Source organism: Entelurus aequoreus, linkage group LG14, assembly GCF_033978785.1.
Source record: "Entelurus aequoreus isolate RoL-2023_Sb linkage group LG14, RoL_Eaeq_v1.1, whole genome shotgun sequence".
Lineage (NCBI taxonomy): Eukaryota > Metazoa > Chordata > Actinopteri > Syngnathiformes > Syngnathidae > Entelurus > Entelurus aequoreus.
In genome coordinates, this window is record NC_084744.1 from 43,382,497 (window position 1) to 43,410,124 (window position 27,628).

Here is a 27,628-nt window from a genome sequence, read left to right on the forward strand (position 1 = left end):
GTACTTGAACTCCTCCACTCTACCTCTCTAACAGTATCAAGCAAAACTGAATAATATTGTCTTGTTTTTGTATATAATTTGTTTAAGACTTAGACTTAGACTAGACTTAGACTTCCTTGTATTGTCATTCAAATTTGAACTTTGCAGTACAGATAAGAACTAAATTTCGTTGCATTAGCTCATGGTAGTGCAGGATAAAAGAGCAATAAGTTGCAGATATAAATAAATATATTTAAGGTATCTATTGAGTGTCAACAAACTGAACAATCAACCAAAAGGAGACAAAGGGCCTGATTTGCATGTACTAAAACATGTGCAAACGTGATAGCATGCGCAAAGCTGATCTACGAAACGTACAAAGAATAAGGTGTGCAATCCATTTTGCGTCTCTGTCTTCAATAATATGCAGATTATACGGTATGCTTATTTGCAAAACGCCCACATTACAGGGAGAAGATGCAAATGTATTATACAGCACGCGCAATGTGATTTATCAACACTCAACGTTTTGCCAGCACTATTTTGCGTTTTATTTCGCAAGTCTGAAAAATAAGTGCAAACTGACAAAGATACCCGCAGTACTGTAAGATCTGTGCTCGCACTGTGCTGGAAAATAGACGATGGACAGAATATCCTCTGCCATACGTGTGTGTGTCGACATATTTGTTTGGTCTGTCAGAAATAAAAAATATTGAACATATTGTCTATTCAGCAACATTCTTTTATAATGATAGGTGATTTTAGGGGCTGATTAAAACAGAATCAATTGATGTGTTTTGATGTCTGTTGGCGTTTTTTTAATGGCGTTTCTTTTTTTATTTAGTATATAGATTAATAACATATGTATATGAAAAAAACGCCCCTGAAGTGCAGTAAGTGCAGCCTCTCCCCCATTAGCGCATCTGCAGCGCACAAAAAAAAGTGGGTTTCATTGTGGATGCACCAGGCTGCTTGTAAAATGCCCCCAAAAAGTGGTACACGTCTGCTGCAGGTAGGAGCATGATAACATGAATGTGCAGTAAATGATCCAGAGTCTCCATAGTGAAAACTGCATAGTACACGTAAAAACCTCATTTAAATAATGCGATCTGCACCAGTTATGGCTGGTAGATCGCACACAACATGCCCAATAATAGTACCTGATACCTGGAACTATTATTGGCACGCATCAGATCACTAGTTGGGAACCACATGCACACTCAAGATGACAACAAGAGAACTTCAAATGAGTAAAACAGATGATTGTGAGGCCTCATCTTCACCTTGAACAAATATATAGTTGTCTGTGTCAGCGCCCATCATCCTCATGTACATTCAATCTGTACTTTTTCTGCCATAATGACACTTTTTCCCTCTTCAGTAGCCTCACTAATGAAAGATATCCCCCTCTCCCTGGGAATGAGGCAGCGTTCCGGCGGATTCTGTCCGTGACACACACACCAGCGGCGTGACATTTGTGAGTGATGCTCAGGAGCATGCAAGCAGGAAGTGCATTATTACGAGAGGATGCTCAAGGCGTGAGAGCGGCTCCTAAGTGAGGTGCTATTTTTAGCCTGACACACGAGGCAGAAAGAGTGGAGAGTGGGACCACGCCAAGGAGTAATGGTGTCTGTGCATGGGTTGGTGGGCAGCATTGAAGTGTACAGAGGATTGGCCACTGGAATGTGAGCACCTTGAAGTGTGCAGTTGTTGAAGTAAGGAGTGTATGAGGATGTCCTGTCCTGGGGCGTGCACACACAATGCAGCGGCAGAGAAGGACGGTCTAACACAGCAGGAAGTTCTAATGTCTGGAACTACATCAAATAAAACTCCTGTAGTGACACATAGCACTTTTAGGCCTGTTGATTTGATCATACTTCCAACACATGCAAATAATCTGCTTTGAAGATAGATAAAAGGCCATTGCTACTTTAAACAACATGTCAATCAATCAATCAATCAATGTTTATTTATATAGCCCTAAATCACAAGTGTCTCAAAGGGCTGTCCCATTCTTCATCTGAAAACACAACACACTGTGTATATATACCAACACTCCATTGCCAAAACACCCAAATTTAGACACTGTAGATCACGGGTGTCCAAAGGATGCGGTCATTTTGATATTCAAAATGTTGTTAAAAAGACTAAAAACAATCTAATATACTAATACAGTATACATGGTATATCTAAAGAAAAAAGCCTGTAAATAAGCTTTGTGTTAACATCAACATTAAATGTTTTTCTCCTTACATTACGCCTTTTTGTCTTTTTTTACGCCTGTTTTTGCAGTCGTTTTTTTGCAATTGTATCCCTAAAAATTGAAAATCAAACCATAAAAGCATGACATAGATATCTATAAATCAATCTTGCCTTTATCAAAAAGAGCCATTTGAAATTTGAGATTTTATTGACGTATGTTGCCTTAGGTATGTCAGCGGATAGCTCCATCTATGGTAGAGGTTTACCCTAATTGCTTTACCCAAGTCTACCATTGTCAGTTGTAGTCCAAAGTTGTAGTCACTAAGTTCCTTCTTATTCTCTACCCACTTGTTGTGGGGCAGACTAGCTCATACATGCAAATGCATGCTAAAATCCTCCGATGTTGCCATTTCTAATAAAAAGTAGCGTATAGTTCTAACTTACATCCGTCAGTAGACTCGATATGGAAGTGCGAAAAAAAACTACAATATGGCTGACAGGGTGAAAACAGTCAGAAAGCGAATTAAAGACAGAATCTATGCAAACGTTTGACTAAAGCACCACCATTACATGTTATGTAGACCACAAGGAAGTGTTTTAAACACAACCTATTATGCAAAATCAACTTTTCTTACTTAATGATACCTGTTTTTGTGTATTTGGGAACTGCCTTAGTCCCAAAAATTTGAAATCAAACCATGGAGGCATTGCGGAGATATTTAAAAAACAATCTGGCCTCCCTTCACACTTGCTCCAAGCGAGTCGTTTGGAATTTTCCCCATTAGTGACGTTTTTCCCAATTGTGATGTCAGCGGATATCTCCATGTATGGTAGAAATTTACACACAGTTCTTTGCGCGAGTCCGGCATTGTAGTCCATACAGCAGTGTTTTTCAACCGTGTGCCGCGGGATACAGTCTGGTGTGCCGTGGGAGATTATCTAATTTCACCTATTTGGGTTAAAAATATTTTTTGCGAACCAGTAATTATATTCTGCAAATTATGTGTTGCTGTTGAGTGTCGGTGCTGTCTAGAGCTCGGCAGAGTAACCGTGTAATACTCGTCCATATCAGTAGGTGGCAGCCGGTAGCTAATTGCTCTGTAGATGTCGAAAACAGCAGGTGGCAGCGTGCAGGTTAAAAGATGTCTAATGCTTACACCAAAAATAAACAAAAGGTGAATGCCCCTAAGAAAAGGCATTGAAGCTTAGGGAAGGCTATGCAGAACGAAACTAAAACTGAACTGGCTACAAAGTAAACAAAAACAGAATGCTGGACGACAGCAAAGACTTACTGTGGAGCAAAGACGGCGTCCACAATGTACATCCGAATATGACATGACAATCAACAATGTCCCCACCAAGAAGGATAAAAACAAATGAAATATTTTTGATTGCGAAAACAAAGTAGATGTGGGAAATATCGCTCAAAGGAAGACATGAAACTGCTACAGGAAAATCCCAAAAAAAGAGAAAAAGCCACCAAAATAGGAGCGCAAGACAAGAACTAAAACACTACACACAGGAAAACAGCATCATGGTGTGATGTGACAGGTCGTGGCAGTACACCTACTTTAAGACAAGAGCTATATTGATGCATGCTTGGTTATGGTTTAAAGTCATATCCAACAATTGCGACAACGACTTTTTACTGTCAACTGAGTTTAGTTTTTTTATGATTTTTGCTGGTGGTGTGCCTCTGGATTTTTTTAACGCAAAAAATGTGCCTTGGCTCAAAAAAGGTTGAAAAACACTGCCATACAGTAGTCAATAAGCTCCTTCTTTTTCGCTATCCTCTTGTTGTGGGGTAGACTGACTCATACATGCACATGCATACGCTGTTTCCATTTCTAATATAAAGTAGCATATAGTTCTAACTTACATCTGTCAGTGGACTCGCTATGGAAGCGCTAAAAACTATAACATGGCTGACAGGGAGAAGACGCAGTCGAGGTGGAGCCACGTAAATAAAACCGCCCACAAAGTGATGCATCCCAAAGAGATCAGGTTGTTTTAGCTAATAATCATGCTGCAAGATCTAGCATGTTGCATTCAATGTTTATTCCCATTATTTTTCCATTATTTTTCCATTAATTCCCGTTAATTCACGTTAATTCACATATATTCCCGTTAATTCTCATGGAAAGTTTCCAACTTTGAATATTCCCGGAATTTTGCAACCCTAAGCACAACCAAACTATATTGTCTGAAACAAGTGTAAAGGAACTATATCCGACCACTCAGTATTCGATGTAATTTAAGGGTGCGTTGTCTGCGTTCACACTTCAGTCCTCACTCAGCATTCAGAGTCCACTTGCAAGCGGACCGACCTGCCTTTGCAAAGCTCAAGGAACAAGCCCAAAGCCCAAATTCTCGATAGTTCAAAACTTGCCATTAAACTTCAAACGGTCAATGCCCCTAAGGTCATTCAACCCCATTCATCCATCCATTTTCTACCGCTTGTCCCTCTCTGGGTTGCGGGGGTGGCTGGAGCCTATCCCAGCGGGATTCGGGCGGAAGGCACGGTACACCCAGGACAAGTCGCCACCTCATCGCAGGTCTCATTCAACTCTAAATATGAAAAAAATGCCTCTAAACTGCATGACACTTTGAAGTTAAAAGCGCCATTCTACATGAAGGTAGGTAAATAGTTAGATCAGGGTTGTTTTTTTTTTAAAAAGGGTGGGCCTTTAATTAAACATAACTGAGGTTGGGGGCTCCCTTATTCCCTGGAAGAAAAATATTTTCTGGAGCATATTCTCTCAAGTTTTTTGCTCAATTAATTTTACCTTTCAGATAACGGAAGCTCGCTTCTGCAGTCAAAATCAGACCATGTCCATGCAGACGATGATATTTTCAAAAATGCCCATTTCTCCCTCTCTGGTGTTAAGCAAATCTCCATCCAGAAATCTTGAGTTTTTAAAAATATCTGTCTCACAAAAAAACATACTCATAAGCTGTCATAGTCGTAGTCATTTTGAACAATAAAAAGCTTGAAAAAAGCAGCCACAACTTACCTGGCCGCACATTATATGTCGATATAATAGATCTACAATGACGTGTACATTATATTTAAACACAGAGCTTGTGAAACAGTATTTTTTTCTTCACCCACGCGTGCATGAGTGTCTACAGCTGCACAAAATGAAACCATCACTCAATAACTCAATAGCTTTATGGTTGGGTGTTAATGTTTAAAAACACATTCACTGTACAAACATACATATACACATACTGTACATATACATTCACTGTACAAACATACATATACACATACTGTACATATACATTCACTGTACAAACATACATATACACATACTGTACATATACATTCACTGTACAAACATACATATACACATACTGTACATATACATTCACTGTACAAACATACATATACACATACTGTACATATACATTCACTGTACAAACATACATATACACATACTGTACATATACATTCACTGTACAAACATACATATACACATACTGTACATATACAAGTACATATACATACATACACTCATGCACATAATCACGTTTCATCAAACATAAATTAACATTGTTACCCTAGGGTAAACTGGATAACACATGGCACCCTGACAAAGCTTAACCTATTGATACTATAACAGTCTACAAGGTTAATATAGGTTGCTTCTCTTTCTTCCCCTCCATTTTTCTGCTTTCTTTTGTATCTGTAGTTATCATTACGTATATGTATTGTTGCATTTGAACAACTCTATTGTTGATAACAGAGGTAAATTATTGGTATTGTTCATTATCAATAGCGCTATTTCTATTGGTATTTGTATTGCTCCATTTGTAGTGTAATAATGCTCATTGTCATTTTTGTATTATTATTTATTTCACTAACTGCTTCTTTGCTATCACTTTTACCATCATATTTGTTGATGTTGCTCTATTGTTGTTGTTATGTTTGCTGTTGTTTTTGTCTCTCTGTCTTATCCCCCTCCTGTCCCTACAATTTCCCCATCCGTCTTCCTTTTTTTCTCTTTCTATCCCCTCCTGCTCCGGCCCGGCTGCACCAAATGATAATACAAATACATTTAATAAAGTCAAATACAAATAAGGCAACAAGAGAAGTATCCTACACTTCTCTTGTGTGAAGTAAATCTGAACAGCCAATATAGGCATCTACATCAACTATATGATTTGCCTGAGAAGCTGGACAGGACACAAAAAAAATAAAAAAATAAAAAATAAATAAATAAAAATATGTTTAAAAACACGAGATAATGTACGACATTTCTAATGGCACCAACAAACTGACGACTCAAATTTTCCCATCCACACACAAAAGCTGAAGCCACAGTTTTTGGAAAAACTCAACTCTGCCCTGAGTTTTCCAAAAGCTCTGTTTTTAAAAGTTACGTATGATGATGTTTGTCTTTTTTTACATTTTAAATATTGTTACAATGTTGGATAGTCATGCTAAACAATAATAAGGTTTATGCATCTGGGTGTGAGCTTGCATGCAGTTTTTAATCGAATGTCATTTATGTGCTCAAACCTTGGTGGCAGTTCTATCTTAAGTCCAGTCAGGGGGTATTTTGGAGTATATTTGCCAGCGAAAACACACTAGTCGGAGGCTCCTCACTCATTTTTGCACTGACGTATGCATTGACCTGATCACTGACCGTTTAACCACCCGCGTCGCAATTCAAGTAACCATCCAAGGTAGGTAAAGCAGCATGCACATTAAATTCTGATGCTTTTGGAGAGGGTGGGGTGTGAAGGTTTTCTGGGAATGCACACCAACCGTTTGCAGACACTCAAAAAATGGGTTATAAATTTCACTCAGGAAACATTTTACAGCAAAGCATATCCGGTACATTTTATCAAGACCACAAAGAAGTGTGTTACATGTAAATTGGAATCATCATTGTTAAGGACGAAAACATATGTTTGCGTGTGTAAAAGAGGCCAAAACACACTGAAAAATGTGTGTTTTAAAAAAATGTGTATTTGTTTGGTCTTGGAAAAAAAATGTTTTCGTCTTCTAGCATGTTCCAGTTGAGGTTAAAGGCCTACTGAAACCCACTACTACCGACCACGCAGTCTGATAGATTATATATAACCCACACTTCCGCTTGAAAACGTCTCGGTATGATGACGTATGCGCGTGACGTAGCCAGTTTAACAGAGGTATGGCTTCCCCATTGAAGCCAATACGAAATAGCTCTGTTTTCATCTCATTATTCCACAGTATTCTGGACATCTGTGTTGGTGAATCTGTTGCAATTTGTTCATTGCATTATGGAGAAAGAAGCTGAGCAAGCAAAGAAGAAAGTTGTCGGTGCGAAGCGGATATTTTGCGAGGGAAGTCAGCAACACAACACAGCCGGTGTTTGTTTACATTCCCGAAAGATGCAGTCAAGATCGAAGAACTCGGACAACAGAGACTCTAACAAGGAGGACTTTGATTTGGATACACAGACGCGATACCGTGAGTACGTAGCTGTGCTTCCAAACATTTGATCGCTTGCTATAACTAGCTCGAGCTAGTAGCTAGGAGCTAGCATAACAAACACTTAGGTGTTTTTATGCGGGATTAATTTGTGGCATATTAAATATAAGCCTGGTTGTGTTGTGGCTAATAGAGTATATATATGTCTTGTGTTTATTTACTGTTGTAGTCATTCCCAGCTGAATATCAGGTCCCACCCACGCGCTTCCAAACATTTGATTGCTTGCCCGTACGTGCGTGTCACGTACGTAACTTTGGTTAAATATATAAGCTTTATGAACCTTGGGTTAGGTGAACGGTTCTTTGGGCTGAGTGAGTGTGTGTGTTGTGCAGGTGTTTGAATTGTATTGGCGGGTTATATATACGGGATCCCGTCCATATAACCCGCTCGAGCTATAACTAGCTCGAGCTAGTAGCTAGGAGCTAGCATAACAAACACCTAGGTGTTTTTATGCGGGATTAATTTGTGGCATATTAAATATAAGCCTGGTTGTGTTGTGGCTAATAGAGTATATATATGTCTTGTGTTTATTTACTGTTGTAGTCATTCCCAGCTGAATATCAGGTCACCCCGGGCTCTCACAGCATCTTCCCTATCTGAATTGCTTCCACTCCCCACTAGTCCTTCACTTGCATTTTCCTCATCCACAAATCTTTCATCCTCGCTCAAATTAATGGGGAAATCGTCCCTTTCTCGGTCCGAATCTCTCTCACTTCTGGCGGCCATCATTATAAACAATAGGGAACTTTGTGGATATGTTCAATTGACTACGCCACGCTACTTCCGGTAGGGGCAAGCCTTTTTTTTATCAGATACCAAAAGTTGCGATCTTTATCGTCGTTGTTTTATACTAAATCCTTTCAGCAAAAATATGGCAATATCGCGAAATGATCAAGTATGACACATAGAATAGATCTGCTATCCCAGTTTAAATAAAAAAAAATTCAATTCAGTAGGCCTTTAATCTCACACTTTGAAAACCTCTGAGTTAGACAATTCATAATGTATTATGCCATCGTTAATGAAACAGGAAGTAGTGTGTTATACAAAACCCAAAAGCAGTGAAGTTGTCACGTTGTGTAAATGGTAAATAAAAACAGAATACAATGATTTGCAAATCCTTTTCAACTTATATTCAATTGAATAGACTGCAAGGACACGATATTTAATGTTCGAACTGAGAAACTTAATTTATTTGTGCAAATAATTATTAACTTAGAATTTAATGGCAGCAACACATTGCAAAAAAATGTCACAGGGCCATTTTTACCACTGTGTTACATGGCCTTTCCTTTTATCAACACTGAGTAAACATTTGGGAACTGAGAAGACACATTTTTGAAGCTTTTCAGGTGGAATTCTTTCCCATTCTTGCTTGATGTACAGCTTAAGTTGTTCAACAGTCCGGGGTCTCCGTGGTTGTATTTTAGTCTTCATATTGCGCCACACATTTTCAATGGGAGACAGGTCTGGACTACAGGCAGGCCAGTCTAGTACCCACACTCTTTTACTATGAAGCTACGCTGTTGTAACACGTGGCTTGGCATTGTCTTGCTGAAATAAGCAGGGGCGTCCATGATAACGTTGCTTGGATGGCAACATAAGTTGCTCCAAAACCTGTATGTACCTTTCAGCATTAATGGTGCCTTCACAGATGTGTAAGTTACCCATGTCTTGGGCACTAATACACCCCCATACCATCACAGATGCTGGCTTTTGTACTTTGCGCCTATAATAGTCCTGATGATTCTTTTCCTCTTTGGTCCGAAGGACACGACGTTCACAGTTTCCAAAAACAATTTGAAATGAGGACTCGTCAGACCACAGAACACGTTTCCACTTTGCATCAGTCCATCTTAGATGAGCTCGGGCCCAGCGAAGCAGGCGGAGTTTACAGGTGTTGTTGATAAATGGCTTTCGCTTTGCATAGTAGAGTTTTAACTTGCACTTACAGATGTAGCGACGAACTGTAGTTACTGACAGTGGTTTTCTGAAGTGTTCCTGAGCCCACGTGGTGATAGCCTTTACACACTGATGTCGGTTTTTGATGCAGTACTGCCTGAGGGATCGAAGGTCATGGGCATTGGTTGGTTTTCAGCCTTGCTGCTTACATGCAGTGATTTCTCCAGATTCTCTGAACCTTTTGATGATATTACGGACCGCAGATGGTGAAATCCCTAAATTCTTTGCAATATCTGGTTGAGAAATGTTGTTCTTAAACAATTTGCTCACGCATTTGTTGACAAAGTGGTGACCCTCGCCCCATCCTTGTTTGTGAATGACTGAGCATTTCATGGAAGTTGCTTTTACACCCAATCATGGAACCCACCTGTTCCCAATTAGCATGTTCACCTGTGGGATGTTCCAAATACTGTAAGTGTTTGATGAGCATTCCTCAACTTTCTCAGTCTTTTTTGCCACTTGTGCTTTTTTGAAACATGTTGCAAATCAAATTTCGAATGAGCTAATATTTGCTAAAAAAAAATTAGGTTTCTCAGTTTGAACATTAAGTATCTTGTCTTTGCAGTTAATTTAATTGAACATAGGTTGAAAAGGATTTACAAATCATTGTATTCTGTTTTTATTTACCATTTACACAACCTGCCAACTTCACTGGTTTTGGGTTTTGTAGTTAAACTGACTGTTAAATTGTAAACTGTATGTTAGCAAGTGCTATTGTAGCCAATCAATATCTTTATTGTTGCGATTGTAGTTTACCGGTTTTTAGTGCCACACTATAATAAAAGATTTTAATATTTCGCCACTCGTATAAAGTTAAATTACTACGGTATGTTATTGTGGGAGCAATCATTCAGGGAACAGACTAGATAAATGCTCTCAGTTGAAACTCTCAGGTGAATTTAGGAGGTGAGCAGATAAAATGGCATTCAGGCACTCTGCAGATCTGTCTATATATAGATCAGGACTGTCACAAGGATAACACTAAGCAAAATTCAAACTCCTCTTCTCTCGCACACACAAAAAGCAGGAGTTAGCATGTGTTTCTCAAAGATAACCTACACACAAATAGCAAAGGGATGAAGGTCACACTGTACTTTCCCCGTCTGAATGCACAAGATCAACATTGTCAAACATCCTTTTTAAGTCAATGATGTCGACAACATGTCAACTGCTGTGTTAAGACACAAAAATGTCAAACCTTGTTGCAGAACCAAAGAGATCTCACCCAAACCTAAACCACCCGTTTTCACCCCTGAGACGTCTCGAAGGCAAGATTCTATGCGTATTAGCTTAACTTTCCGAGTAATCCAGCAAACACAGGTGGAAACATTCTCTCCTGACCAAAAGTAAATACATTCTCCCCGTGATGAACAACAATGCAACATTTCTGCAATCTCCATTATTGGCACAGCTGCTGAAAAAGCACGCTTTTCCCTGCCTCAAGGAATGACAATTATTTTGCGGTGTTGGAATAAAACACCACTTTCTTGATCATTGGATGGGTTTACAAACGGAGGCCTTGATGTTTGACACCACTCAGCCATGAAGTCAATATAAAATTACCATAGCTTATGACAGAATAGCTTTAAATCACATTAAGAGCCATGGAATTCAATTAGCATTTTAAAATCCTTGTACACATGCACAATATCCCTCGCAAATGTAGACTGGCTACTCAGAGAAGGAACTAAATCAATATCATTGAGTGTCCACGGCCCTGTGTCTCCAAACGGGACAGTGATCTGCAGAATGTCCGTCTCCATGCTCATTTTGAATTAACCTAATTAAAGCTAATTAAAGACCCGATCTTTCCAAAATAAGCTTGTACAGCAGTTTTTTTTCCCTTTCTTGGAGCCTGCCAACTGTAAAAGAAACATTCTAGAGTTTGGCAGGTACCTCTGTAAAAGTCATTATCTTTGACAAATGCTGTTCTATTCATCAAGATAAATCTGCTTGGCCCTGTTCTTCCAGCCTGACACTGCTAAGTATATTTATTTGTTTGTGAGTATGATTATGACAAAAATACTAAGCCTAAGGGTTGGACATTGGTTGGGAAGAAGGGCATTTTAAGGTGGACCTATAATTTTAATCTACTGTACTTTTAAAACACTTTCTTGTGGTATAGATCAGACAAACACCAACAAAACAGGAAGAGCCACCAAAATAACAGCGCAAGATAGGAGCTAAAGCACTACACACAGGAAAACAACAACGAACTCAAAAAAAGACATCCTGGTGGAGTTTCATTTTTTTAACATTTCTGCTGGTGGTGTGCCTCCGTATTTTTTCAATGAAAAAAATGTGCCTTGGCTCAAAAAAGGTTGAAAAATACTGGTTTAAATAAAATTAATCGGATATGCTATGGTGTAAATTTGGCGTAAATGTTGCTCCACAGTCACTTTTACAACCCCTTTTTTGAGTCCCCATAAAATGTTAAATTCTGGAGGCGTTCACAGATTGCAAATGAAACCAAGCCGCACTCTGTCTTTTTTTGAAAATGTGCACTGTTTAGATATATATCTTGAAGTCGTCACTGCTATTTTTTTGTCAGACATGGCCAAAAATAAACGTCATAAATATTATATGGATTCACCCCATTACGCCATTAGGTACACCTGGACACTCGCCTATTGATTCACTTTGCATAAAAAACAGCTGCTTTTAGCAGCGTTTTTGTCACTGCATGTTGCACATCGGTGTTATTATGTGCATGCCAAGATTAGATGGGAAATATTACTTTATCCTCATTTGTTGTGTTTTCTCATAGCCTGAAGCAGAGGTGAAGGAGCTCCTACCCCTTTGGCTGAAAGCTTGACATTTGGTTTACTAAGATCCAAATAACACACGGTAAACAGCATGTGCAAGCTATAAAATTGTGTGTACTGTTGATGGGTGTGTTGTGTGTGATCTACTAACATTGCACGTAGAATTAAAAAGTGATGCAGACCGCCCTATTTTAATTACCGTATTTTTCCGATTATAAGTCGCAGTTTTTTTCATAGTTTGGCGGGGGGTACGATTTATACTCTGGAGCGACTTATGTGTGAAATTATTAACACATTACTGTAAAATATCAAATAATATTATTTATCTCATTCACGTAAGAGACTAGGCGTATATCAGCAATCGTCACACACACACACGTCAACCAATAAAAATGTGGCAGAAGTGCATTGTGAAAAAAAAGATGCTACATGCTACTACTTCCGTACCTATGAAAATTTATCATTTCAACATTGGCGGGAACTTATAAAAACTGAGAAGCGCTGAACAAAAATGGCACCGAAAAGGAAATCATATACTGCAGGTTACAAGCTGGAAGTACTGAAATATGCAGCAGAAAACAGCTATCGAGCAGCAGAAAGAAAGTTTGGAGTAAGCGAGAAACTTGTAAGGGCCTGGCGAAAAATTCCCCCCAAAAATGCGACTTATACTCTAGTGCGACTTATATACAGGTATGTTTTTTTCCTTCTTTATTATGCATTTTCGGCCGGTGCGATTTATACTCCGGAGCGATTTATAATCCGAAAAATACGGTAGGTTTCTGTGTGTACTACTGGCATTATGTGCCCTCCACATTCATGTCATTTTGCCCTCCAACCTGTTTGCGATGTTGTTGAACTAACAGCACACATCTATAATTTGTAACACTTTTTCTGCAATATAGAATTGCAATCTGTAGACAACAGAAACTATTTTTAGCGCGTCGGGGAGACGGTGAACCAGCACAACTGCAATACATTCATGCGTCTAGAATGATCCAAACGCAAGAAATGGATTACGGAAATACTAATTTTCAAATAATAAATATATTATAAAAATATATTTCTTAAGCTAAAAAATGAACAGAATTAAAAAGAAACGTCAGCAGACACCAAAACTTATCAATTTAATTTGTTTCCAATAGCCCCTTAAGTCATCCAGCAGCTATAAAATTCTAAAATGATATTGCTGTATAGACGATATGTCTAATATTTTTTATTGGTCAAAGTCCAAAATGTTGACAGACACACGTGGATTATCTGTCAATCGAGTGTCTTTGCAGCATTACTACTATCAGGGCGCAGGTACAGAACTATCAAATTCCGGAGGGTCCGCCTCGGGAAAAGCCTTATTCCTGCAGCTATAGCCGCCCTAAACAGCAGACCCGGCGGACCTGTCTGACAAGCCTGTAAATGTGTTGGTCAAGTATGATGTCTTTTTGTTACTTTTGTTCGTGATGTGTAATGTTTATTGTTTATATGTATGGCAGTGAAAATGAATTTCCCCAACGGGGACCAATAAATCTAAATCTAAAATTAGCAACTATTTTCTTACAGTCGTGTGCTTAATAGCGCCCTCAGAACAGTGATCATTCTTGATAAATCACATTTCAGATGCTGAATGATTAGATTTGCATCTCCTCCTCCCAGTATTGTGGGCATTCTGATGATCAGCATGTATTCTGCATATTCCTGAAGACAGACACGCTATATGGATTTCTCTCCTCACTCTGCTCACTTAAGAGACGCAATCCTCTGCTCATAAGTTTAGTAGATCAGCTTTGCGTCTGATATTCGGTTTGTACGTGTTTTAGTTCACGCAAACCTTTAGTAGGTCAGGCCCTTAATTTCCAAATAAATGTTTCCATCTTGCGGGGACGTCACAATGTAGCCAGACTCATAAACCCAAAAAGAGAGGCATCCAAAACTGCGTGCAAGTTTGCGCCAAAATGCATGAACCTTTTGATTTGACACTTTGAAATTGTTTAACACAAGTATCCAACTTTGTAACAACATTCCTAGGTCAGAAAAGACAACATTCATCACTGGTCCCCTTTAAATTTGAGCAGATCTTGGATGAAGGTAATTTTTGTGGAAATGTCTTCTGTTTATTTTTTTCAATATCGTACAGCTAGCAACGTGTGCTTAGGTTACAATTGGAAAACTTAGTAGCACAAGTAGCTCGGCGTTAAGAACTCTAAAATGCTGTGGATGTTTTTACTGTTTCCTATGATATTACATCGTGCTCCTCTGCCACAATGTGGGCAGAAATACAAAAGCGGTGCATCCTCTAACCATCCTTGCATTTCTGTCAACACAACCTCAGCAACAGCTGCTGTTATGAGACACGCTCTAACCAAAGGACAAACCACAGTCTGAAAATTTGTTATGACTAACAACCGCAGTGGCGAGGATTTACTCAGGCTTTTACTGGTCGAGGAGCATTTGTTTGTCTGTCAGTCAGCAGGGTTGTGCAAACACAACTTGGACACTAATTAAGAGTGTCTTGTTTTATAACGTTGGAGGAGGTGCGCACTTGGAGTTAAATAACAATGACGGAGAGGTGCACTTACTTGTTCAATGTTAGATCCAGAACAAATCGGGCGCCAAAGGCTTCCAGCTGGAAGCTAACCTGAGCAAGGTGAATTGCCTGTAGGGTGAGAAAAACTATTATTCACTGTTTTGATGGCTGTTGTTAAAAGTGATAGCTCAAAATGTAAATGCCCTAAAGGTGACAAAATGTGAAGCAGTAATGCACTCCAGAATTAAAACGCCAATAAACAGCACAGGAAGAAGAAGACTGAAGAAGTACCGTATTTTTCAGACTATAAGTCGCAGTTTTTTTCATAGTTTGGCTGGGGGTGCGACTTATACTCAGGAGCGACTTATGTGTGAAATTATTAACACATTACTGTAAAATATAAAATAATATTATTTAGTTCATTCACGTAAGAGACTAGACGTATAAGATTTCATCGGATTTAGCGATTAGGAGTGACAGATTGTTTGGTAAACGTATAGCATGTTCTATATGTTATAGTTATTTGAATGACTCTTACCATAATATGTTACGTTAAGATACCAGGCACGTTCTCAGTTGGTTATTTATGCGTCATATAACCTACACTTATTCAGCCTGTTGTTCACTATTCTTCATTTATTTTAAATTGCCTTTCAAATGTCTATTCTTGGTGTTGGGTTTTATCAAATAAATTTCCCCAAAAAATGCGAGTTATACTCTAGTGCGACTTATGTATGTTTTTTTCCTTCTTTATTATGTTGGTTATTTATGCGTCATATAACGTACACTTATTCAGCCTGTTGTTCACTATTCTTCATTTATTTTAAATTGCCTTTCAAATGTCTATTCTTGGTGTTGGGTTTTATCAAATAAATTTCCCCAAAAAATGCGAGTTATACTCTAGTGGACTTATGTATGTTTTTTTCCTTCTTTATTATGCGTTTTCGGCCGGTGCGACTTATACTCCGGAGCGACTTATAGTCCGAAAAATACGGTATCCGGATTTTACTGCTACGTCTACAGATCCATGGACGTTGGCAAGCTGGAGATGATTGGATGTTGAGTCAGGAGTTGACTGACTGCTGTTAAACATGAGGCTCAGTAAGTAGGAGTGGCGACTGAAGATTGTGATCCCCAAGAGACTACCTACAGCATCAACTGTAAACCACAATCAACTGTAGTTAACCAGCTGTCAACTGGCTGGTTATGGTTTTGTTAAACGTCTGACTGATTTGACGTTGTAGAGTGGGTCATTTTTACACATGCAAGAGTCAATCATTGATTGATTCCATTTTTGATCTCAATTACAATCGGACAAAAAACAGGATGTAACTTGTGTAACAATATGTGCCCAGGGACTAACTTACTGAGTTTGTAAACAACAACAAAATGTTTTTCATTAACAATATCGATCTAGCCATTGTAGTATCAACCATACACTGACTACTGTATACATACGATAGTACACACCGTAGGAGGCTATGCTAACCACTAACAGCAAGCTAGAGCTCTTAAATGTAAAGTGATAGATACAAATATCGACAGTAATGATATATAGTATCATACATATACAGTATATATGATATATATGTATATACTGTATATATATATATATACAGTATACATATATATACTGTATACTGTATGTGTATCTATACATACACATATATATATATGTATACATACATATATATTTAGATATATATGTATACCAGTGGGGCAGCACGATGGAACAGGGGTTAGTGTGTCTGCCTCACAATACGAAGGTCCTGGGTTCAATCCTGCGCTCGGGATCTTTCTGTGTGGAGTTTGCATGTTCTCCCCGTGACTGCGTGGGTTCCCTCCGGGTACTCCGGCTTCCTCCCACCTCCAAAGACATGCACCTGGGGCTGTATAGCTTGGTTGGTAGAGTGGCCGTGCCAGCAACTTGAGGGTTCCAGGTTCGATCCCTGCTTCCGCCATCCTAGTCACTGCCGTTGTGCCCTTGGGCAGAACACTTTACCTACCTGCTCCCAGTGCCACCCACACTGGTTTAAATGTAACTTAGATATTGGGTTTTCACTATGTAAAGCGCTTTGAGTCACTAGAGAAAAGCGCTATATAAATATAATTCACTTCACTTCACCTGTGGATAGGTTGATTGGCAACACTAAATGGGCCCTAGTGTGTGAATGTGAGTGTGAATGTTGTCTGTCTATCTGTGTAGGCCCTGCGATGAGGTGGCGACTTGTCCAGGGCGTACCCCGCCCACCTCTTGAATGCAGCTTAGTCAGGCTCCAGCACCCCCCGCGACCCCAAACAGGACAAGCGGTAGAAAATGAATGGATGGATGGATGAATACATGATACGGTGTGTAGTATAGTATGTTTACAGTAGCTATTACTTGTCGTCTGGTGAAAATACTTGTAAGAAACATCGGTTTTTTTTGCTACCATGGAGGTGAGGACTGTTGACTTAGAAGTGACTTTGCACTGTGGAGGGACGTTAGCCGCTAGCAAGAATGCTACAGTGCGTTGACGATGCATTTGTTCACTTATCTGTGTCAAATTTGCAAGTGTTGAGTTTAGTGGAAACCCTCTGGTCCTAACACCTATATGCACCTAGGCACGGCACAACCAAAGGGCCCAAATATATAATCAGTTATATACTCCAGAGTGTAATCAAAGATTGTAATCACAAAACAGTTAATTATGTATGTTGATCATATTAATCAAGTGTGTTAAAACATGTTAATCCAGTGAGGAACTATCCTAGTATGATAAAAGAAAAGTACTTAGGACTGAATGAAGGGAAAGAAAAGTCATAGCCGATGAATGACCCTCTAAAGCGTGCGTGACTAAAAGCATGTTATTGGCTCTAAGAGGAGAGCTGATGTCAGGGGAAACTGATCAGAAGCAGATGATGACTGGTTAAGGTTTTGTTAAACGTCTGACTGATTTGACGTTGTAGAGTGGGTCATTTTTACATGTGCAAGAGTCAATGTTGAAAAACAATGAATCCAATTCATCTTTAAAGTTAAAATAGTGTGTCATTGCAGACACACAAAGGTTTTCAGAGTATGGGAGAGTAAGGTTTCCTTCAGAGAACATATTTCCTGGAGCATACTTTATGAAATTTTTACTCATTCCATCCATCCATTTTCTACCGCTAGTCCCTTTTGGGGCAGCGGGGGGGGGGGGGGGGGGGGGGGGGGGGTGCTGCTGGAGACTATCTCAGCTGCATTCGGGCGGAGGGCGGGGTACACCCTGGACAAGTCGCCACCTCATCGTAGGAACTAAATCCCTTTGACTGTAGAAACGACTGCAACAGTCCTGTCCTGTTGATTGTCCATTTCTTACAATTTCCTGTGGTGCTGTCACATAAAATCATTGCACCTTTAGTGGTAGAAGAATGGCTTGTCTTAAATGGTATAACTTTTTGTGTATGTCCATTCGCATACTTTAATTTACGGGACAGAAGTGGACTGTAGGCCTGTTTATTAGAAAGCTGTAGACAAGTTAGCAATCTAGCCCCCGCTGGACGACATAAACAGATGTGGTGGACAAATGACAGATGGTGATTCTGCATGGCTGCAGCTTTCTTCAGCATCGCACAGCAGGACTTTGTACGCTATTTATGCGTTTAGAAAACAGGATTACAAGATGGAAGATGGGCCACTACTGCTGAATGTTGCAGAATGTGCGTTCTGAATTTGCTCACCTGACCGTCACTGGCTTGGCTCCTGACTTTCGTGTCCAGGTCATGGTAGGTGCTCTCTGAGCCCTCGTTTAGGTAGTAGATTAGGCGGGATGGGAAGGTGATCACATGCTCGGCTGCATGGTGTGTTGTGTTTTCAATAGCGGTTGCTGCAGTTGCCTGTTGCTTCACCGGCACTGCGTCCCTCTCAACCTTGTCCTCTGCTCTAAGAGAAACTGCATACACATACACACCTGAACCAGCTGTCATCCTCAAGTTGTGATGATAACACCAAGGCAAAAGGGGTTTGGATGTCATTGCAACCCCTGAGGACACTTCAGGGTCCAAAATGTAGCAGTATACTTGCAAGCAAATATGACTGCCAAGATTACTTTTTGCTGCAAATGATTATTACAGTAGCCATTTCATTTAGATTGTGATATGTCTCTATTGCAATTCCAAAAGTGATATATGCATGACAGTTAGCTTTAAACAGTCATAACACTTGTTTATGTTGTTTTATTGTTCAAATGCGAGCAATCTGAACAAAAGATGGGATTTTTGTAGTCTGCCCTCCTACACTGTCATATTAAAGTCACAGCCCATAAGGCACACTGTCCTCTCTTCTTCGGACTAAATGCAGTGAGCACCTAAAATGCACGTTATTCTGAAGTCGAGCATACAGTACAGTACAGGATGCAAGTGATCACATCAAACAAAATGCAGTGGTACGTACCGGATGACGCCAGTGATGCGTGAAACCAAAGCGGGAGGATGCTGACGAGCAAAGTGGCCAGAAATATCAGATGCATGATTCATATTTGATTACTGAAATATCTCAATATCAACACAACAACATAGCGTGGAGCTTGCAGCCCATGGTGGCAGGGAGGTGCCGAGCAGGCTGGAGGGGAGGGAGAGCCTTCTTCATAGGTCCGGGAGGCACTGGGCTGCTTGCTGCTGCTGCTGCTGCTGCAGATGATGGGAGGAGGAGGAAGAAGAGGAGGAGGAGGAGGAGGAGGGGGGAGCGTGGTGAAGGCGGTGGCCAACCAAACAGCTACTGGAAGCCAAGCGGCAGACTCCTCCTCATTGTGCACAAAGAAGTCCTCTCTCCATGCTGAGCAGGACATATGGAGACAGTGCAACCAGGATACAGGAAGTGGTTGCGCAGAATGATTAAATGAAGGACACATAGGTGATCTGCAAGGAGAGAAGGAGTATGTTTAAATGCCAACACACACACACAAAAAAAAGGGGCTATAAATATATGGGTTTGTACATCATAGCATATCATAGCAACTCACATAACATGTGGGTTGGGATTGTGAGTAGCACACATTTAGGTGAATTCATAGGATTAGTGCAGTAGTGCATTTATCCAAACCTTGTTTTGGCGATATAGCCAAACATCTATATTGCGATATTGCAGCCTCTTACAATAACGATATACTGTGTATCGCGATATATTATTTAACATATACAATAAATGATAATAGACCCATTTCAAAACGGGTTACAAAGGCTCCTAACTTAGCTGTTGATGTACGGTACACGGTCACATACTGTATTGCGTCAGTTTTATTATTTTCTCAAAACTATTATGAATCAGACTTGCTAATTTACAGTTAATATCTGGTTACTTTTTGTTTCTATCTACACTTCTGTTGAAATGTACTAAGCACTTAACCTTCTGTTGTTCGGACACTTTACATTAGTTTTGGGCGATTTTTCAAACTTGGGTATTAGGCTTGGGTGGGAGCGTTACCAATGCTGATTTTGATACTTAGAATTTTAAAGATCATTGATTGATTCGATTTTTGATCACAATTATAATCAGACAAAATAACAGGATGTAACATGTGTAACAATATGTGCCCAGGGACTAATTTACTGAGTTTGTAAACAACAAACATTTCATTAAAAATATCGATCTAACCATTGTAGTATCAACCATACACTGACTACTGTATACATACGATAGTACACACCGTAGGAGGATATGCTAACCACTAACAGCAAGCTAGAGCTCTTAAATGTAAAGTGATAGATACAAATATCGACAGTAATAATATATAGTATCATAAATATACAGTGTATATTATATATATGTATATACTGTATATAGATATATATACAGTATACATATACAGTATGTGTATCTATACATACAGATACAAACCCTGTGTCCATATGAGTTGGGAAATTGTGTTAGATGTAAATATAAACGGAATACAATGATTTGCAAATCCTTTTCAACCCATATTCAATTGAATGCACTACAAAGATATTTGATGTTAAAACTCATAAACTTTTTTTTTTTTTTGCAAATAATAATTAACTTACAATTTCATGGCTGCAATACGTGCCAAAGTAGTTGGGAAAGGGCATGTTCAATCAATCAATCAATCAATGTTTATTTATATAGCCCTAAATCACAAGTGTCTCAAAGGGCTGTACAAGCCACAACGACATCCTCGGTACAGAGCCCACATACGGGCAAGGAAAAACTCACCCCAGTGGGACGTCGGTGAATGACTATGAGAAACCTTGGAGAGGACCGCATATGTGGGTAACCCCCCCCCCTCTAGGGGAGACCGAAAGCAACGGATGTCGAGTGGGTCTGACATAACATTGTGAAAGTCCAGTCCACAGTGGATCCAACACATCAGCGGGAGTCCAGTCCACAGCGGGGCCAACAGGAAACCATCCCGAGCGGAGACGGGTCAGCAGCGCAGAGATGTCCCCAACCGATGCACAGGCTAGTGGTCCACCCGGGGTCCCGGCTCTGGACAGCCAGCACTTCATCCATGGCCACCGGACCTATGCAACTCCCCCTCGCAAGGGACAGGGGAGAAGAGGAGAGAAGAAAAGAAACGGCAGATCAACTGGTCTAAAAAAGGGGGGTCTATTTAAAGGCTAGATTATACAAATGAGTTTTAAGATGGGACTTAAATGCTTCTACTGAGGTAGCATCTCTAACTGTTACCGGGAGGGCATTCCAGAGTACTGGAGCCCGAATAGAAAACGCTCTATAGCCCGCAGACTTTTTTTTGGCTCTGGGAATCACTAATAAGCCGGAGTTCTTTGAACGCAGATTTCTTGTAACTGTGTTACATGGCCTTTCCTTTTAACAACACTCAGTAAACGTTTGGGAACTGAGGAGACACATTTTTTAAGCTTCTCAGGTGGAATTCTTACCCATTCTTGCTTGATGTACAGCTTAAGTTGTTCAACAGTCCGGGGGTCTCCCTTGTGGTATTTTAGGCTTCATAATGCGCCACACATTTTCAATGGTAGACAGGTCTGGACTACAGGCAGGCCAGTCTAGTACCCGCACTCTTTTACTATGAAGCCACGTTGATGTAACACGTGGCTTGGCATTGTCTTGCTGAAATAAGCAGGGGCGTCCATGGTAACGTTGCTTGGATGGCAACATATGTTGCTCCAAAACCTGTATGTACCTTTCAGCATTAATGGCGCCTTCACAGATGTGCAAGTTACCCATGTCTTGGGCACTAATACACCCCCATACCATCACAGATGCTGGCTTTTCAACTTTGCGCCTATAACAATCCGGATGGTTCTTTTCCTCTTTGGTCCGGAGGACACAAAGTCCACAGTTTCCAAAAACAATTTGAAATGTGGACTCGTCAGACCACGGAACACTTTTCCACTTTTCCACTTTGTTCAGTCCATCTTAGATGAGCTCAGGCCCAGTAAAGCCGACGGCGTTTCTGGGTGTTGTTGATAAACGGTTTTCGCCTTGCATAGGAGAGTTTTAACTTGCACTTACAGATGTAGCGACCAACTGTAGTTACTGACAGTGGGTTTCTGAAGTGTTTCTGAGCCCATGTGGTGATATCCTTTACACACTGATGTCGCTTGTTGATGCAGTACAGCCTGAGGGATCGAAGGTCACGGGCTTAGCTGCTTACGTGCAGTGATTTCTCCAGATTCTCTGAACCCTTTGATGATATTACGGACCATAGATGGTGAAATCCCTAAATTCCTTGCAATAGTTGGTTGAGAAAGGTTTTTCTTAAACTGTTCAACAATTTGCTCACGCATTTGTTGACAAAGTGGTGACCCTCGCCCCATCCTTGTTTGTGAATGACTGAGCATTTCATGGAATCTACTTTTATACCCAACCATGGCACCCACCTGTTCCCAATTTGCCTGTTCACCTGTGGGATGTTCCAAATAAGTCAGTAAATGTTTCAAAAATGTTTGAAAAGGTAGCACATCCCAAAATTAAGACTAGTAGGACAAAATACTCAAATACTCCAAATAAGTGTTTGATGAGCATTTCTCAACTTTATCAGTATTTATTGCCACCTTTCCCAACTTCTTTGTCACGTGCTGCTGGCATCAAATTCTAAAGATAATGATTATTTGCACAAAAAAAAATGTTTATCAGTTTGAACATCAAATATGTTGTCTTTGTAGCATATTCAACTGAAAATGGGTTGAAAATGATTTGCAAATCATTGTATTCCATTAATATTTACATCTAACACAATTTCCCAACTCATATGGAAACGGGGTTTGTACATATACCGTACATGTATACATACTGACGGAGGCAGATATTTACATATATCCATATTTAAGAGTTACTTCTTTATTTTCATAGTCATACTAGTGTTTTTCCATTTGTTCTCTTTTCTGGTTGTCCGCAAGTGCACTGTGAGTTACCCTGACTTTAGGAATGCGAGGAGGACAGATACTCCTTCTCCTTATCTTATCCTGTCTCTTCTCAGAGTTGAACAATGGAAGTGTGCATTACTTCTGGGGGGTGAGAGCGAGGGACATATTGAAGAACACAGCACTTCCGTGGGTTTGATCAGATCAGCTTAGACGCGCTATTGTGTGTGTTGTACTGGACTGGTCTCATTCTATTTCCAAGGCTTTGGAAAAAAATTACAAAATACCCATTCTGTTTCTGGTGGTCCTTCAAACTCAGCTTAAGTGTCATCAAAAGAACTTGGGATTGACCAGCATTTTAAATATCCCTTGGAGGAACATCTGGTCAGACGCAACAATACATATATATATGTACAACAGTGGGGCAGCACGGTGGGTAAGGGGTTAGTGCGTCTGCCTCAAAATACGAAGGTCCTGGGTTCGATCCTGCGCTCGGGATCTTTCTGTGTGGAGTTTGCATGTTCTCCCCGTGACTGCATGGGTTCCCTCCTGGTACTCCGGCTTCCTCCCACCTCCAAAGACATGCACCTGGGGATAGGTTGATTGGCAACACTAAATGGTCCCTAGTGTGTGAATGTGAGTGTGAATGTTGTCTGTCTATCTGTGTTGGCCCTGTGATGAGGTGGCGACCTATCCTGGGTGTACCCCACCCACCTCTTGAATGCAGCTGAGATAGGCTCCAGCATCCCCCGTGGCCCCGAACGGGACAAGCGTTAGAAAATGGATGGATGGATGTTTTATATTCTAGTTTCTTCAAAATTTGCTCTGATTACTGCTTTGCACACTCTTGGCATTCTCTCGATGAGCTTAAAGAGGTAGTCACCTGAAATGATTTTCACTTCACAATAGCTATAATACCAATACCTATAATATGGGCTTTTTAAACATAAGATCATTGTCTCCCAAAACGTTATTAGTTAATGAGGTCATTAAAGGCCTACTGAAACCCACTACTACCGACCACGCAGTGTGATAGTTTATATATCAATGATGAAATCTTAACATTGCAACACATGCCAATACGGCCGGGTTAACTTATAAAGTGCAATTTTAAATTTCCCGCTAAACTTCCGGTTGAAAACGTCTATATATGATGACGTATGCGCGTGACGTCAATAGATAAACGAACCCACGCATCGCAACGGTAATACGATAGATCTAATGCTGGTCAGGGGTGTCATTACCTTATAAAATTCGAAGTTCTGACTCATTGTCAACAAGCTAATAATAATAATAACTGCTATAGCAGCCGCAACATTAATGCTGCCACAACGATGACTCTTGCTGACCTACTGCCTAATGGCACCATTCCCAAATTATGTCGGCTCTATTGATAACCTCACTAACAACTTTGACAATGCCCTGCGCGAAACCATTGATAGTATAGTGGGACGGCGTGGCGAAGTTGGTAGAGCGGCCGTGACAGCAATCGGAGGGTTGCTGGTTACTGGGGTTCAATCCCCACCTTCTACCATCCTAGTCACGTCCGTTGTGTCCTTGGGCAAGACACTTCACCCTTGCTCCTGATGGGTGCTGGTTAGCGCCTTGCATGGCAGCTCCCGCCATCAGTGTGTGAATGTGTGTGTGAATGGGTGAATGTGGAAATAGTGTCAAAGCGCTTTGAGTACCTTGAAGGTAGAAAAGCGCTATACAAGTATAACACATTTATAGCACAGCTAAAGCAAAAAAGGGCCCCTAAAAGGCGCACACCATGGTTTACAGAAGAAACTAGAGCTCATAAATTATCATGTAGAAAGCTGTAACGCAAATGGCGCGCGACTAAGCTTGATGTTTTCCATCAAGCATGGAGTGATAGTTTAATAACTTATAAACGCATGCTTACCTTAGCTAAAGCTAAATATTACTCAAATCTCATCCGCCTCAACAAAAACGACCCTAAATTTTTGTTTAGTACAGTAGCATCGCTAACCCAACAAGGGACTCCTCCCAATAGCTCCACCCACTCGGCAGATGACTTTATGAATTTCTTTAAAGGCCTACTGAAACCCACTACTACCGACCACGCATTCTGATAGTTTATATATCAATGATGAAATCTTAACATTGCAACACATGCCAATACGGTTAACTTATAAAGTGCAATTTTAAATTTCCCGGGAAACTTCCGGCTGAAAACGTCTCGGTATGATGACGTTTGCGCGTGACGTCACGGATTGAACGGAAGTATTGGGACACCATTGTGTCCCAATACAAACAGCATCTGTTTTCATCGAAAAATTCCACAGTATTCTGGACATCTGTGTTGGTGAATCTTTTGCAATTTGTTTAATGAACAATGGAGACAGCAAAGAAGAAAGCTGTAGGTGGGATCGGTGTATTAGCAACTGGCTACAGCAACACAACCAGGATGACTTTGAGTTGGATAGAAGACGCGCTATCCGACGCTAGCCGCCGACCGCACCGATGATCGGGTGAAGTCCTTCGTCGCGCCGCCTGGAACGCAGGTGAGCACGGGTGGTGATGAGCAGATGAGGGCTGGCGTAGGTGGAGAGCTAATGTTTTTAGCATAGCTTTGTTGAGGTCCCGTAGCTAAGTTAGCTTCAATGGCGTCGTTAGCAACAGCATTGCTAGGCTTCGCCAGGCTGGACAGCATTAACCGTGTGGTTACAGGTCCAGGGTTTGGTTCGGTGTCTCCTGATAGTAGAAGTAATAGTAGTATTGTTGATCTTCTATCTATCCTTCCAGTCAGGGGCATGTTTCTTCTGTTTCTATCCGCAGTTAAGCACGATGCGATCACGTTAGCTCCGAAGCTAAAGTGCTTCACCGATGTATTGTCGTGGAGATTAAAGTCACTGTGAATGTCCATTTCGCGTTCTCAACTCTCATTTTCAAGAGGATATAGTATCCGAAGTGGTTTAAAATACAAATCTGTGATCCACAATAGAAAAAGGAAAAAGTGTGAAATCCAATGAGCCCTTGTACCTAAGTTACGGTCAGAGCGAAAAAAGATACACCCTGGCATCCTGCACTGCACTCTAATCCTTCACTCTCATTTTCCTCATCCACGAATCTTTCATCCTCGCTCAAATTAATGGGGTAATCGTCGCTTTTTTGGTCCGAATCGCTCTCGCTGCTGGTTTAAACAATGTGCAGATGTGAGGAGCTCTTCAACCTGTGTTGTCACGCTACTTCCGGTACAGGCAAGGCTTTTTTATCAGCGACCAAAAGTTGCGAACTTTATCGTCGATGTTCTCTACTAAATCCTTTCAGCAAAAATATGGCAATATCGCAAAATGATCAAGTATGACACATAGAATGGACCTGCTATCCCTGTTTAAATAAGAAAATTTCATTTCAGTAGGCCTTTAATAAGAAAATTTAACTCATTAGAAAGGAGATTAATGGCCTACTGAAACCCACTACTACCGACCACACAGTCTGATAGTTTATACATCAATGATGAAATCTTAACATTGCAACACATGCCAATACGGCCGGGTTAACTTATAAAGTGCAATTTTAAATTTCCTGCTAAACTTCCGGTTGAAAACGTCAATATATGATGACGTATGCGCGTGACGTCAATAGATAAAACGGAAGTATTGGTACCCCATTGAATCCAATACAAAAAATCTCTGTTTTCATTTCAAAATTCCACAGTATTCTGGACATCTGCGTTGGTGAATCTTTTGCAATTTGTTTAATGAACAATGGAGACTGCAAAGAAGAAAGTTGTAGGTGGGATCGGTGTATTAGCGGCTGGCTGTAGCAACACAACCAGGAGGACTTACTTGGATAGCAGACGCGCTAGCCGACGCTAGCCGACGCTAGCCGACGCTAGCCGCCAACCGCACGGATGATCGGGTGAAGTCCTTGGTCGCGCCGTCGATCGCTGGAACGCAGGTGAGCACGGGTGTTGATGAGCAGATGAGGGCTGGCTGGCGTAGGTGGAGCGCTAATGTTTTTTATCATAGCTCTGTGAGGTCCGGTTGCTAAGTTAGCTTCAATGGCGTCGTTAGCAACAGCATTGTTAAGCTTTGCCAGGCTGAGAATTATTAACCGTGTAGTTACATGTACATGGTTTAATAGTATTGTTGATCTTCTGTCTATCCTTCCAGTCAGGGATTTATTTATTTTGTTTCTATCTGCATTTGAGCCAGATGCTATCACGTTAGCTCAGTAGCTAAAGAGCTTCGCCAATGTATTGTCATGGAGATGAAAGTCACTGTGAATGTCCATTTCGCGTTCTCGACTCTCATTTTCAAGAGGATATAGTATCCGAGGTGGTTTAAATTACAAATCCGTGATCCACAATAGAAAAAGGAGAAAGTGTGAAATCCAATGAACCCTTGTACCTAAGTTACGGTCAGAGCGAAAAA

General features: G+C 40.5%; 1 protein-coding gene and 1 long non-coding RNA gene across 4 annotated transcripts in view; both read right to left on the reverse strand.

Annotated features, from left to right (window-relative positions):
• Positions 1 to 19,524, reverse strand: part of LOC133664926 (disintegrin and metalloproteinase domain-containing protein 23) — a 70,638-nt gene extending 51,114 nt beyond the window's left edge. For all 3 annotated transcript variants that reach the window (XM_062069962.1, XM_062069960.1, XM_062069961.1), the window contains exons 1-3: positions 19,321 to 19,524; positions 18,609 to 18,820; positions 14,962 to 15,038 (exon numbers count right to left, since the gene is read on the reverse strand). In XM_062069962.1, the coding sequence (XP_061925946.1) occupies positions 14,962 to 15,038; positions 18,609 to 18,820; positions 19,321 to 19,396 (365 nt within the window). In that variant the 5' untranslated portion in view covers positions 19,397 to 19,524. The remainder of the gene's footprint in view (positions 1 to 14,961; positions 15,039 to 18,608; positions 18,821 to 19,320) is intronic.
• Positions 19,525 to 19,529: 5 nt separating this feature from the next.
• The window catches only part of LOC133664928 (uncharacterized), a 36,399-nt gene continuing 28,300 nt past the window's right edge, over positions 19,530 to 27,628 (reverse strand). Inside the window, exon 4 of the long non-coding RNA XR_009828655.1 lies at positions 19,530 to 19,784. This is a non-coding gene — a long non-coding RNA (uncharacterized LOC133664928). The remainder of the gene's footprint in view (positions 19,785 to 27,628) is intronic.